The sequence below is a fragment of the Oncorhynchus mykiss genome, chromosome 8 (assembly GCF_013265735.2).
Source record: "Oncorhynchus mykiss isolate Arlee chromosome 8, USDA_OmykA_1.1, whole genome shotgun sequence".
NCBI classification, from domain to species: domain Eukaryota; kingdom Metazoa; phylum Chordata; class Actinopteri; order Salmoniformes; family Salmonidae; genus Oncorhynchus; species Oncorhynchus mykiss.
The window spans coordinates 45,337,569-45,353,143 of record NC_048572.1 but is presented as its reverse complement, the minus strand read 5'-3'; the positions used below and the strand labels follow the sequence as shown (position 1 = coordinate 45,353,143).

Below are 15,575 nucleotides of genomic sequence, written 5' to 3'. Positions count from 1 at the left end.
GTAGTTATTTGGTGAGGTACTTCAACCTATTAGATGAAATCTTATTTTCATTGTTTTAGCTGTCATACTGGCTGTTCAGTCCAAACCTAGAATTCTATCATGGGAATTTGTTGCGCTATACAGACGTTGCCTCCCTCCAAGGCACGTGTTGCAAGGCAACCCCCTAGACATATAGGCAAAAGCCAGTTTGAGAAACTTGCTAGGAAATGTTTATGCTTGGAAACAAAAAAAATACTGCACTCTGACCCACAAAACATATCTGCTTTATTCATGATAGTGTTGTAAAACAAAGCAAGGAAAGTGAACTTCAAAACGTCATGTCGTTTCATTGGGATTTGAATCTGTTATCTTCTGAAATAACTTACTGATCCTTTAAAATGTGTGGGGTACATTTAAAGGAACAGGACATCTATTTTCAGAAGGATTGGTAACAACTTTTAATAGCTGGGGTACATAAGAGGGTGGAATTCAATAAAAAAAAAGAACTAATAATGTCAGAAGAAAATGGCACAGAGATGGGCAACTGTAACTCATTTATAAGTATCTGAGAGCATATTCAAAGGGATGGGACCTCCTGTTAAAGGGACTAGTACATGTAACTAATTTAAAATGGCCTTGGCAGTGTGCCAGGCGGCCCAAACTGGGCAAATACAGAGCTGAAAGGCACTCTGCCTTTGTGTAAAGCCCTGGCCCTCCCCATGGCTCTACAATCCTAGTCTATTACACAGCCCAGCGGGCACTGTGGATTCTTTATATCAGAGTCAGTGGGCACACTGTCGGAGCATACCAACACCACTGGCACTGCCCCAACACTTTTGTGCCCCTGAAGAATACCATAGAGTCCGAAAAAGACTAAAGGACTCTGACACAGTGAGTTTTCACATCAAGAAAAGGAGAGATGAAGGAGGGAAAGAGTTGTAAAATATCTAACGCTCTGGTCCCCTGTAGGGAAAGCTGGTGTATGTATACTGCTTTATTGGCAGGAAAGCTTCATTGCTACTTAAATGCTACAATGAGTCTTTCAATGTAATACTTTAGTACTGTGATAAAGTCTATAAGAAGTTCTGATGAAACTGAGAACATGCAACACAAATGGTAAAGCTTTAGGAAAGGGCTAAACCATAAGAGGTTTTTGGAAAGAGGGCTATAACACAAGTTACAAGAGTCTAAAGCTGAGATAATGTATTGTACATTTCCTACTGTGTTACCATGCCTCTGAACACGACAAAAAGCAGCACACACTGTAACAGTAAGTCTGTGTTTAATTTATTGAAAATGCCGGAAAGAGCACTTTGAGTACAAAGAATTTAGTACACAGTATGCTATTGCTGTTGACCTGCTGTCACACAAGTGATGAGAAAGTAACGCAAAGTAGCCTGACTCTTGTCCTATAATCACACAACAAATACAGGAAAGACCTCAAAACCAGAATGCACCAGTGATTGCACTAGTTTAAAGGTTGCACCCCTTTCCCAAAAGAGAAGTTAGGGAACACCACACCACAAAATAAAGGTAAAAAGCAAAATAGCCATACACTTCAGTGTGATCTAATTAATTATTTCAACCTCAACACTTTTTTGTTCTTGCTTTTATACTACATTCACTGTGTAAATTCACAGTTGAACTTAAAAAATTGCACACAAAACTCAAACAAGAATCAAAGTCAAACGCTCACAGGTATGTTTTGTGCACAAGTACCCTTCGTGACCTCTGTGAATTGAATTAAAATGGTTAGGGGGCCTTGAGTTTGACCCCATAACAGCTCTGGGGTGAAAAGGTCAGAGATTTTATACAATAACACCCTAAAAGCCTAATTCCTATGTAATATTCGCTTCTCACCATGACTGGACTCGACAACAGAACAAAATAGAAAGCAGATAAAACACCAGTGGGTGAACAACATTGTACAAAAAAGATCACAGGGAGTTTGCTTTTAAAACCCATGATAGTTTGTGGTATGGAGGCATCAACATAAACGAAAATGCAAAGTGACATTTATCACCATTAATGACCAGGTGTCTTTTATTAAGGGTATAATGGCAGGTTCCCTCTTTCTCCTCCTCCTTCTTTTCCTACCTCGTCCTTCTTCTCCACCTACCCTCCTCCTCCAGCTCCCATTCTTGGCTTCCCTTCACCGGACTAGCCTGGATCTGATTACTCACAATCCCTCAAATCTGAGCAGAAAGCTTCCTGCCCCGCCTTAAAGTGCCAGCCTAAACAATTTACTGTCCTTCTACTGCCCTATCCAGCCTCCCACACACTCACCAACCCAGTGAAACAATCTCAACTCAGCTTGGGGGCAATAGGAGTGGCATATCCACTCACCGGCAAGTTTATTAGGTACACCCATCTAGAACCGTTTCGAACCCCCCTTTTCCTCCAGAACAGCCTGAATGAATAGATTCTACAAATTGGAAATGTTCCACAGGGATGCTGATCTCTGCTGACATCACACTGCAGATTGAACACCACCACCACCAGGCTGTACAATTAACACCAAGCAGGATGGGTCCATGAACTTGATGCTTATGCCAAATCCTGACTCTGCCATCAGCATGACACAACAGGAACCTGGATTTGTCAGACCAGGCAATGTTTTTCCACTCCTCAATTGTCCAGTGTTGGAGATTGTGTGCCCACTGGAGCCACTGCCCACTTCTACTTGTTTTTTTTAGCTGATAGGAGTATTTGTATTTGTATTTATTAGGGATCCCCAAGGCAGCAGCTACTCCTCCTGGGGTCCAAACATATTAAGGCACTTACATTACATATAAAACAAAAGACAAAACAATACATCATATTACACTACATTATTACACCACTACATATCTACAATACAAAATGGTTAAGACCATCATACAACAATATCACAATGTTTGCGTATGCATGTACCTTTTGTGTGTGTCACTTCACAGTCCCTGTTTTTCTATAAGTTGTATATTTACCTGTTTTTTAAAATCTGATTCTACTGCTTACATCATTTACCTGATGTGGAATAGAGTTCCATGTAGTCATGGCTCTATGTAGTACTGTGCGCCTTCCATAGTCTGTTCTGGACTTGGGGACTGTGAAGAGACCTCTGGTGGCGTATGCATGGGTGTCCAAGCTGTGTGCAAGTATTTTAAACAGACAGCTCGGTACATTCAGCTTGTCAACACCTCTTACAAAACAAATAGTAATGAAGTCAATCTCTCTTCCACTTTGAGCCATGAGAGACTGACATGCATGTCATTAATGTTAGCTGTCCGTGTCCATTTAAGGGCTAGCCATGCTGCCCTGTTCTAAGCCAACTGCAACTCCAACTCCATCTTAACTATTGTTGTATCAATATGTTTTGACCATGACAGTTTACAATCCAGGGTTACTCCAAGCAGTTTAGTCACCTCAACATGCTCAATTTCCACATTATTCATTACGAGATGTAGCTGAGGTTTGGGGTTTGGTGAATGATTTGTCCCAAATATAGTGTTGAGTCAGCATACATAGACACACTGGCTTTACTCCAGTGGCATGTCGTTAGTAAAGATTGAAAAAAGAAAGAGGCCTAAATAGCTACCCTGGGGAATTCTTGATTCTACCTGGATTATGTTTGAGAGGCTTCCATTAAAGAACACAGAACCCCTGTGTTCTGTGAGACAAGTAACTCTTTATCCACAAGATAGCAGGGGGTGTCAAGCCATAACACATACGTTTTTCCAGCAGCAGCCTATAATCGATAATGTCAAAAGCTGCACTGAAGTCTAACAAGACAGCCCCCACAATCATTTTATCATCAATTTCTCTCAGCCAATCATCAGTCCTGTGTGTAAGTGCTGTGCTTGTTGAGTGTCCTTCCCTATAAGATTGCTGAAATTCTGTTGTCAATTTGTTTACTGTTAAATAGCACTGTATCTGGTCAAACTCCTTTTTTTACAGAAGTTTACTAAGGGTTGGTAACAGGCTGATTGGTCGGCTATTTGAGCCAGTTATGATTAGAATTGCAGAAAAATACTTGGTTTAAATGTAATCTGGCACCTTATTATATAATATCATGATATTTGTGCATTTATAATGATGACATGATATTGTATTGATGATGTGTACATGTACTGTGATGTAATTTGGATGTAATATCCTAGGCTTGTTATTGCAGTATATTAAGATGTGTGATTTACAACAGTCAGAATGACACCGTCATTAAAATTACAATTGAACAGGTAAAGAGGTGTGCTTAGATAAAGCTGCTCCATCCTCACATACCTTCTGCCCTCTCAAAAATAATGGGTGCATGACGACTCTGGTCACAGGTTAAATAATTATGTTTATTTGTTGGGTCACATGGAAATTCAAAAGGTTTAACGGTGGGTTGTCACGACCCAGAAATGTTTGGGAATGATGAGACTAGAGCATAGTCCCATCATTTAAAAAGTGGACACTTTTGTGCTCTGTAGCCAATACCAACACTTCAAAGTGTCAATAACTGTACATTTTATAACAAATAACTATTTAATGCAGGTTTTTCCTGACAGTCTTACTAAGATTTCTCTGTGAAAATCAGAAAATTCGATCTTGAGGCAACATGAGCTCTCTAAACACAGGTGAGACAGATTAAATGGCTGGTGCGCAGCAAGCACCTGAGGAGTCGCCTGGGGTGATCCTCTGTCAATCACTGAACCACAGTTGGCTGTCATACAACATTAATCATTTGACATTACAGGGTTGCCTCGGCCTCTAAAAAAAATTTAAAAAATGTTACCCCTGAATTGACCCATTTCTCAGCCTCTGAGTAACACAGAAACATAACACTTTGAATGATTAGAAGAAAAATGTTGTTGCTATGGATGAAGTTGATCAAAAATAACTTCAAAACATGAAACACACGCAAAAAAAAATATTTTTTTAACTATCCAATTTTACTATAACTGTGTGAAAAGTTTACAATATATGCTTATTTTGGGGAATTAAAACCAATAACTTGTGTTGCAGAAGGTTAATAAAATGTGTTTACGCTTGTGTCTCTGCAATTTTTATCAATTTGGGGGCCAAAAACAGGTTGGCACTTTTAGGGTTAAATTGCCTTGTACCTTGCATCTTTACCAAGATATCCCATAAGCTGACTGGGTGCATCCCAATATATGGCTCCCTTCCCTTTGTTCTCTTTCCTCGTCCTCACTGAACGAAATGAAATGGATAGTTGAGCACAATATGGGAGCAACTCAACATCCTCAGTGCTACTCCTATCCAGTTCCTTCCAATCAGTGAGAACAAGGAGTAGTACAAGGGGCATGTAGCAAAGGAAGCCATTTTCACCCCTATGAATCCCACTAATGACTAACCAACAGAACAGTGAGTCCAAGCTTCTAAGGGACAATCGGTTAGCAGTTAGCCGTATGCAGACACCCTCAGGACAGCAACTTAGCAGTAAGCTACCTAGGAGCCCTTAGGATAAACACTAAGAAGTAATTACCACTCCATTCTAGTGTGTGATTTTCCAATTATTCACAGACTCACTGGGGTGAAATGTACCCTAGGTACAGATCTAAGATCAGCTTCCCCTCCACCAAAGTGAAGAAAATGTAAAACTGACATAAGATCAGTGTTTAATTATTCACAGACTCACACCTCTGGGGTGAAATTTCCCCTAGGTACAGATCTAAGATCAGCTTCCCCTCCACCAAAGTGGAGAAAATGTCAAACTGACATTAGATCAGTGTCTAAGAGCAACATCACCCTACTTCTGAAGAGGTACACCAGTTACAGGTCTAGGTTATGGCTGGGAGGTGTTAAAACATCAAAAAACACAGCTGTGTTGTGAAATTGCTGTGTTGAACACAGCAAGTACACATACTCTCCATCAGTGATGTGTCAAACACCTGAGAGAAAAAGAGTGTTGACAATAATTCCAGTATGTTCAGGCTACTTATTCTTGATGAGTATTTAGAGAGTTACAGCATGTGCTGACAAAAGCGTATTGCTAAAGTGGGAACACACTTGCTTATCAATGTTGCACCATAAAATTCTCAGAATTTGATACCTTTTCAGAAATGAGCAATAAAGCCTTTTTATGTGTCAGAATCAGTGTTCTCTTTCACAGTCTTAGTAAATTCCACATTCAAACTATTGTACTTTTCAGTCTTTCACCAGCTCAAAGTGAAAGCCTAACATTTAAATGGTGTAACGGCACCACAAGGTCATTAGCCTGGTTTCCACAATTCGTTTTGGGTTTGGCTTCCTTTTCATGTGCAAACCTAACTCCAGGCTAGAACAGAATGGCACCATTGTCTGTCCCTCACAACATCCAAGTACATAATATAGTATGTTTGTGTTTGCTCCCCACTTCACACACCTTGATGCATAGTCCTCCCACATGCCATTTATCGTCAAATACAATCGTGCGTTATGCTGTATACAGTAAACCTAAAATGCTGACTACAGCGCTCACGTGCGCAAGCATTGCAAAATACATTTAAACATACACGTTATTCAATTATCGCACCCACACTGCTCGCTGCTCATGAGCAATGTGGGTGCAATAATTGAATGACATGTATGTTTCAATTTATCTTGCAACGCTCGTGTAGTCAGCATGTGAATGCTTAGATGCCAATCACCATATAAAGTCCAAAGAAGAAAAAGCCTGGAAGGAGGAGAATGACTAGAAACGATTCGGTTGACCGTTTTATGTGTGGATTAATTGTCAGAGTAGAGGACCTTGTGCATTTCAGGTAAAATAACAACTCAATGTTTATACCCCAGGACAAATTAGCAAGCAACTGCAAGCTAGCTAGCTGAATTTCCATAAATGTTTAATGCTTTTCGACCTGTCCACCAATTCATATAATTGGTTCGGAGATTGTTTTGATATTTTAACCTACATGTCGTGATCGCGTTTGGTGTGGGGGGACAAAATCAATATGTGCACGCGCGGCCGGTTTGGGTTCGGTCTTTTGCCGAAATCACAAGGTGAGACGCCCATCAACAACGTGAAATTTGCGTGCGAGAGTAGTGAGTGTCAATTCACATGCACTGCTTAGTGTATGTCAACGTAATTGTTACGAAAATCCATAATAAACCGTTGTTTTTGTTTACTATGGGATCCACCGTACCTGGGCTAAACAGATTGTTTTGCCAGCTCCTCATGAGGATGTTGTTTGTTTCTAATAAACCAGAGCCATGTATAAACTACAGTACATCTCATTCTTTCTACATAAACAGTGCTCTCTCTTGAAATCGGAGTCTTCAAGTTTTCCAGCTGTAGCCTGTCTCGGCTATAATCAAAATCAACACAGGTACACTGCAGTTGTTTTCAAATATATAGCCTATTTGACTGATAAACCTTAGTTTACAGCCCAATACATTGTTAACTACATCTTTAATCTACTTAGCATAGGGAAGATCATAAAAATACATTTTCTACAAAATGTGTCTGCTTACTCTACCAGCATTGTTCCACGTAGACAGGAGATAAAAAATACTTGCGTTCTAATTTGACGCACTCTGAAGCCGTAGACATTGTTGACGCTCACGGCCCTTCTGTTTTCTGTCATTCACGTATTCTATTTCCAGCGTGAGCACGCTCATTCGCGCCCCAAAAAAACATGCTTTCAAAAAAAAAAGGTGCTGCAATACAACTAATCGAAGGAATACGGCGCAACTAACACCAAACAGCTGGAATAAATGTGAACATGGATGGTATAGGACTGATATGAACGGTATGAACAAAAGTGCATTTGCTTCATGACACTGGTAATCAGTTTCCCCTGCAATTTCAATCTTTAAGTGGCAAGCTATACAACTGAACAGTGTCACATACAACCCTATTACAAGTTATCTAATTGTATAAAATTTATCTCAATTAATCAAATCACCTACACACAAATAACAACAATTATGAGGCCTAAATGTTTTATATGTAATTGCATTACTGCGTCCCAAATGACACCCTATTCCCTACATAAAGCATTACTTTTGACCAGAGGCCTATGAGAATAGTGTGCCATTTGGAACATATCCTAAGTAACCTAAGTAGTCCAGGACCTCTGAATAGGAGCAGTTTATAAGGATACATGTGTCTCTCGTTACCTCAGCATCTCAGGGCTTCCATAAGTGGCCGTCAAACAGGGCTGTAAACTAATGTGGGCGAATTGCTGGGTAACTGAGGCACTTGTATCTAAAACAGCATGCCCCGACTTGCTTAAGGGCACAAGAGCCACCACTGTGTCACCTAAATGGGGACTTGCGCAACTGAGCCATAATGTACTCCATGACCCATAACTATGTATGTTTATAACACTATTTGTAAGCCCAGTTTGTGTGGCCTTTCACCCCCAGGCATCCCCATATCTGTCATGTGAAGTTAGCATGAAACGGAAAACCAAAAGGAGTGTTCTTATTGGACAAATTCAGGTAATAGCTCTCTCCTTCGTACCTATTGAACGTGACCATTTTCTTATACTTCTGCTCTAATACACTTATTGGCTCTCCTGTCTCACTATTCTATCCCATTCTATTCAAACTCAGCATTGACAGAGTGAGCTGCTCACTCTGCAAAGCTAAGAATAATCCAACCAAGAAAAAAAGTCCTTTGGCATCCACTCTCTCTGCTAAATGTGGACTGAATATTATCATTCCAAAACGGTAAAAATAACTCTGTGTTTGATGTGGGTGACGAGAACAGTGCCTGTCTGTCTGTATGTCTGAACACAATAGCGCGAGGCCGGATGAGAAAGTTGGCCAACTACAAACGCAGAGGAAGGATGTTCGGGAAGAACCAAAGAAGCATGGAGATAGAAACAGAGCCAAGAGCACCAAGACTGAGACTTGAAATTGAATCGGACCGCCGTGGATGCCAAAGGGCATAAAGTTGCATAAAGTCCACAGGTGGACAATTGTGGACCAACAACCAATCATCCGTATTCATTCTATTGACAGGTAACATACTGGTTTCTGAGATTCTTTCACAGCATACAATTGGTCAGTCAGATATCAAAACTCTGTGCCCCTGGCTATCCGTACATTTTAAAAACAAGAACATGGTGCTGTCTGCTAATATCAGGAATTTTAAATGATTTATACTTTTACTTTTGATACTTAAGTATATTTTAGCAATTACATTTACTTTTGATACGCCTTATAATGTTTTGTATTTTTCTTGGTAGAAATAAAAAATAAAAGGTTTCAAGATTTTTGTTACAAAAAACTCCTAATATAATGTGAGCAGTGGCTCGATATACATAGTATTTTACTAGACACCCCCCCCCCCCCCCCCCCCCCCCCCCCCGTACATAAGGTTAGAATGCCACAAACTCCCTGAAAGCATGATCTTGTCTCTCACTGCTAAACTAGTTTGGGTTCTTGTGAAGTTTAGTATATTTAATATTTAAGTATATTTAAAACCAAATACTTTTAGACTTTTACTCAAGTAGTATTTTACTGGCTGACTTTCACTTTTACTTGAGTAACTTTCTATTAAGGTATCTATACTTTTACTCAAGTATGACAATTGGGTACTTTTTCCACCACTGTCAATTGCCCACAGCTCACAAAATGACAAGCCAATGACTTCTCTACATTCTCTCACCTGATGGCAGCCTACCCAATCACATTTCTCATTCATTTCTCTTCAAATGACCCAACATCATTTCAGTCATTTAGTGTTCCTCATAGCATATGCTTTTACCCTGAGTGACTTACAATCAGTGCATTCAAATAAAATCAAGCAAAACAAAAACTCATAACAATCATCACTCACCTGATTAACACACACTGGTTCTGAAGTCTCTTCCATAGGGAGCGGTAACACTCGTTTGCTACAGCGTAGATGTGCGGGGAAATCTCGCCCAGGTGGTGTCGGCTGTACCTCTCCACTGCCGGCCGGTCGTATAGGTCAGGGATGGACTGGTACGGGTTCACCGCAGCCAGGATGGAGCCGATGTATGTCTGTTGTAGGGGAAGATAGAGATGGAAAGGGACATGAAACACATGGAGAGAAATAGGGTTGATTCACAATACTGAGCCTGAGTCAAGCCCAGCCATGCTGAGCTGTACCGCGCTGGCCTGGTTACACACACATCCACATTGCAGTGTATAGCACGGTTGCTGAGAAAAAAAAATCTAAAAGCCATGTAGAATATCCCTTTCATCAATAGATAGCATAATTCACATGGAATGGAATGATATTAAGGTTTTGTCTGCAACACTCCCCAGGGAATGACCAGACTTGAACAAGGGAAGTCTTGGGAGAACAGTCCTTTGTCCATGTTCCAATGTGAGAAAAACAGTTTTTTTCAGATAGCCCAAAGGCCATAGATAACTTAATTTAAGACAACAACAAAAAACAGGCCATAAAAACCTTTAACTTATTTTCCAGGACCTTGGAAGATAACAATCGGCCATAACCTTCCGTGAGGGAAAAGTAAGTAGGCTAGGTAAAGTCATTCCAAACCAACATGAACAACAACATCATTGTGAACAGTAGATCTGGATTAGCTTCAGAACACAACGCTAAGTTTATTTGACCTTTCCCCCTTCATTTTCTTAGGCCTACTCCAGTTTTCATGAAAAGCCGCTTCATATTTAAGAGTTCAAAGCCAAATAAACCAAAGTGCTGAAATAGAAACTTATTCAGCCAGAGAAAAGGTATTTTGGCAGTTCCCTGAGTTCTGTGGTAATGAGTAATGCATAATGAAGCGTTTTGGAAGAAGCACAGATGCATCTGAGGGGAAAGCGACTTTACATACTTCAATTCGGTACATACACCGATTACAGTTAACAGTGCTGATGACCATGAGAATAAACTGGGTGAGGGTGAGGCAGTTGTGGTGAGAAAGCATGTTTGGGGTGCAAGTGGATGACACAAAATCAAATATAAAACACTGAGCACACCACGCCATTTCAACGTGGAGAATTTGGTCATATTTGGTAGATACGTTGATCAATGACATTACAACCCTTTTTTCACCCACTCAAAAAGACAGCCAGAAGCTTGTTGAATTCCCAATGTGTTATCACTATGCTTTAAATCATCTAAAAGCACCAAATTCCCAAGGAAAATGTAGGTCTCATTTTTGGTTTAGTTGTCACCTAAATGTGTTATCACTGCAATGTCAACCATTTAGAAGTTCAATTGGGAATACAATGCCATATATTGTATTTATTTATACAACAACTTAATGTGTTATCACTGTGATTCATCTAATAGCACTTCCAAATAACCTGGATTGCAGATGAAATTACATTAAAAGTACATGGTGCCCGTTTGAGATTCTGTGCAGATTATTATAGCAATTGTGAAGACTTCCACAGACCTGCGATCCTGAACATAGACACTTTCTATGATTACATAAAAATACATTTATTGGCACAGTAACCTCAAAATGTGGCCATGGATGCGTTACTCATTTTAAGGTTAAATAAATGCCGTTACATTTGTTTCTAAGACAGCCTTAACATTTGGCTATTTACTGGATTACAAAAGTAATATTGAATTGTGTTTGGAAGATAACATAACCAAATATCAACATTTAAAGGAGATTTAAATGTTGATATTTGGTTATGTTATCAACCAAACACAATTCAATATTACTTTTGTAATCCAGTAAATCTACTGCTTGGATAGCTAGATCTGAGCCACTGACTTAATCCTATTATTTTATTTATTTGACTTTTATTTTTGGTTGAGATGAATCCAACATATTAGTTGTTAACTTGTCGATAATTAATAGGCTATTTACCGTATCGCAAAAATTATATTGAATTGTGTTTGGTTCTCAATGCAACCAAATATCAACATATGAAGATGTTTCTTCTGTTTAGATAGCTCGATCTGTGCCACTGAGTATTTAATTCCAGTCGGTCTATTCTTAACTTACATTTTTGGTTGAGATTGAGACGTGAATCGAACATATTTATTATTAACTTGTAAGTTCCATTAGTTCCAATAGCTGTTGATGACTTCCCAGATGCTATATAGGCCTAAATAGCATAATTGATGATATATGCTTCCATTTAATTTGCTCTGTTGAACCTACCATTTGGAATGACTTTGACAGCAACAATGAATCTATTAAGTGGAGATTCCTCAACAATAATTCTCACAATAGCACATGGATTATGGTCAGTGACAACTATCAACGCTAAACAGGGCTGGGCTTTGTTAAAACCCTGGATGGGAGACCAAAGGGATAGCTGTAGATAAAGTCTCTAGTCGGAGGTGCTACCCAGCCTATTGGGTATCAACATCCAGCCTATTTGGGTGGCAGGTATCCTAGCAGTTAGAGCATTGGGCCAGCATTGGGGAAAGGTTGCTGGTTTGAATTCCTGAGTGGACAAAATTGCACATTATTTTGGCTACCATGGCTAGAAAAAGAGATCTCAGTGACTTTGAAAGAGAGGTGATTGTTTGGGCACGTTTGGCAGGAGCTTCAGTGACAAAGACTGTTCAACTTCCTGATGTTTCAAGATATGCCATGGCCGTCTTAGATTTTCCACCACCATCAACAAAACACCAAATGATAAAATGTATTGTGGAAGAATGGTGTTGTATCCCTCCAATAGAGTTCCAGACGCTTGTAGACTTTACACCATGGCGCATTGAAGCTGTTTTGGTGGCTCGTGGTGGCCCAACCCATATAAAGACACTATGTTGGGGTTTCCTTTATTTTGGCATTTAACACATAACTAGTTTTTAGGGTTGGACCAAAACTAAGCATATTCCTGGAATACTTTTGTATTACAGCTCCCTGTAAATTGACCCACGTATCATATTGTGGCAATTAGTGACATCCCCAAAAACACAAACTATACAACACATAAATGGCTCCTAGTCACCCAGGCACAGGCTACTTTCTGTTCCTAACACTAACACTAAAACTAAATAATATAAAAATGAAATAAATGTTTTTATAAAACTTTAACTAAATAGAAATGTGTAAATCAGATCTGAAAACTAACTGAAACTAAACTGAATTTCAAATAAAATCTTAAAACGAATAGAACAAACTATAATAACAGAACAAACGATAATAACCTTGGTGTGTGTGATGATTGATCAGAGGCTGAGCATTCAGAAGCAAAATTCCCTTCTCTTAAACATCCCCTATATAGACAAAGAGAAAGCGAGAGAGACTGAAATGTATTTGACCCATATCTAAAAACTCTAAGTACACATTTTAAGCTAAGCACAAGCAAAAAAATACCCATCATGCAATAGTGAAGAGAACACATATTTCTGTCTCCCACAAACTTTCCTACCGTATATACATTAGAATAACAACTGAACACGTACTTTGCTATCTACACTATGTAGAACCATATAGGGTTCTACTTAGAGTGTGCTAAGTACAACCATATAGGGTTCTTCGGTTTGTCTCCATAGAATAACCTTCTGTAAATGGTTCTACCTAGAACCCTCTAAGAAGGGTTATTTGTAGAAATCCCAATAAAGGGTTCTACAAATAACCTTTTTATCCTCTAAAGGTTCTACCTAGAACCCTATATGAAGGGTTCTACCAAGAACCCTTTTATCTTTCAAGGGTTCTTCCTAGGGCCTTTTTCCCTTTATTCAGATTACACCTGCTCACTTTCGGTTGGTTGAAAAGGAAATTATCTCCAAAATATCTTTATTTTTTAAACAAGCCTTAGAAAGTTGGTTGCAATTTCAATTTAATCCACCTGAAAGGACGGAACAAATAGTACAACAAATATTGTGGTTAAATTCAAACATACTAATTGATGAAAAAAAAACAGTATTTATCGAATAAATTTTTAAAAAGGGTATACATTTTGTGAATGATATCATAAATAGGACTGGTGGAGTTATGTCACACATGCAGCTAACACAGACATATGGAAATGTCTGCTCTACCCAAAATTACAACCAATTAATTGCAGCATTACCACAAAAATGGAAGAGGCAAGTAGAAGGGGGAAAAAGTAAGGAACTTGTCTGTCGGCCCTGTATTAAAGAACATAAATGGTTAAAGAAAAGTGTGATAAATAAAAACATATACCAATTTCATTTAAGGACCAAAAAACTGACAGCTGTGCCATATAAATTGCAAAATAGTTGGAAAGAGATTTTCGATGTACCCATTCCATGGCACATGGTTTATGAATTAATACGCAAAACAACGCCGGATTCAAAACTTCACATTTTTTCAATATAAATTACTATACAAAATTCTTGCAACTAATAGAATGTTATATATATGGGGATACAATCTTCCCAGCTCTGCAGATTCTGCTGTGAGGAGACAGAGTCATTAGATCATTTATTTTGGTATTGTCCATATGTAGCTAATTTTTGGTCACAGGTCCAGGAATGGCTGAAGAATTGCAACATTTGCCTAGAACTAACACTACAGAAAGCAATACTGGGTGATTTGAAAAGCCATAGTCAATCAATCAATAATATAATAATTATTTTAGCAAAAATGTTTATTTTTAATTTACAATCTGTAGAAGCTATGAGAATAGGAAGGTTAAATTATTTTGTGAAGCATCACAGCACAGTTGAAAAATATATGGCAAGTAGAAATCCGAAATGGATGATGTTGAGAGACAGATGGGAGGGGTTGAGTGGAGCTGAAGGGTGGGACTAATAACAAGATAAACAATGTAGGGCATAAGGGATCTGTAGAATGTATATAGGTTCGGGGCTTTTGTGAAATAGCATAGTTACAAATAGAAATCAAACTGGATGGACATCAGAAATAGAGGAAGGACTAAGAACAAACAAGAGAGAACTATTGTAAAGTAGACTGTGTCTGTAGAGTGTATATAAGATGAATGGATTGAAGGTAGAAGCAGAAGTGTTTATTAGTTTACTCCAATTGGGGGATCGGCGGAAGGGTTTGCGGGGAATAATAATAAAGGTATATTCTTTAAAAAAGTATGTATGTCTATATAGGTATGTGTATATATGTGTATATATATATATGCATGCGTGTATGGAGGATATGGGGGATTGGAAATGATGCAGACAATTACATTGGAACCAACATTCTTTAAGCTGATCCACCCTCAAAAAAAAATAAAAAATCACATATATCATAAGGCCTTTTTCACAGCCTAGTTGTACCCTAACACAGTGGTCGGAAGCTCCTGATTTACAGGCCATATCAGTCCTGCAAGTCACATTATGCTGGCTTGCAAAGTGATATGTTATTCCCATTAGAATCCAGCTAGAGTGAGGATATCCAACAATTGGAACTTTTGATCACCAGCAAGCCTGCATTCAGATTTTTTTATTTATTTTTTACCTTTGTTTAACTAGGCAAGTCAGTTAAGAACAAATTCTTATTTTCAATGACGGCCTAGGAACAGTGGGTTAACTGCCTGTTCAGGGGCAGAACGACAGATTTGTACCTTGCAACCTTCCGGTTACTAGTCCAACACTCTAACCACTAGGCTACCCTAACACCCAGAATGACTGAAGGTGGATAATGGAGACTACCTAAATCATCTAAACGGGAACTGGTGCAATCAGTAGCTGCTGCAATAAGTTAAAATACTAACAGAGTGGATTAGTTTAGAAATATCTAAGTTATTTATCTTTGTGTAGCATACCTCTGTGAAGCAACAAACAATTCTGAAAA

General features: G+C 38.9%; 1 protein-coding gene across 1 annotated transcript in view; it reads right to left on the bottom strand.

Annotated features, from left to right (window-relative positions):
• Positions 1-15,575, bottom strand: part of myo10 (myosin X) — a 258,704-nt gene that overhangs the window by 109,508 nt on the left and 133,621 nt on the right. The window contains exon 4 of the mRNA XM_036985483.1: positions 9,731-9,918. Within this exon, the coding sequence (XP_036841378.1) occupies positions 9,731-9,918 (188 nt within the window). The remainder of the gene's footprint in view (positions 1-9,730; positions 9,919-15,575) is intronic.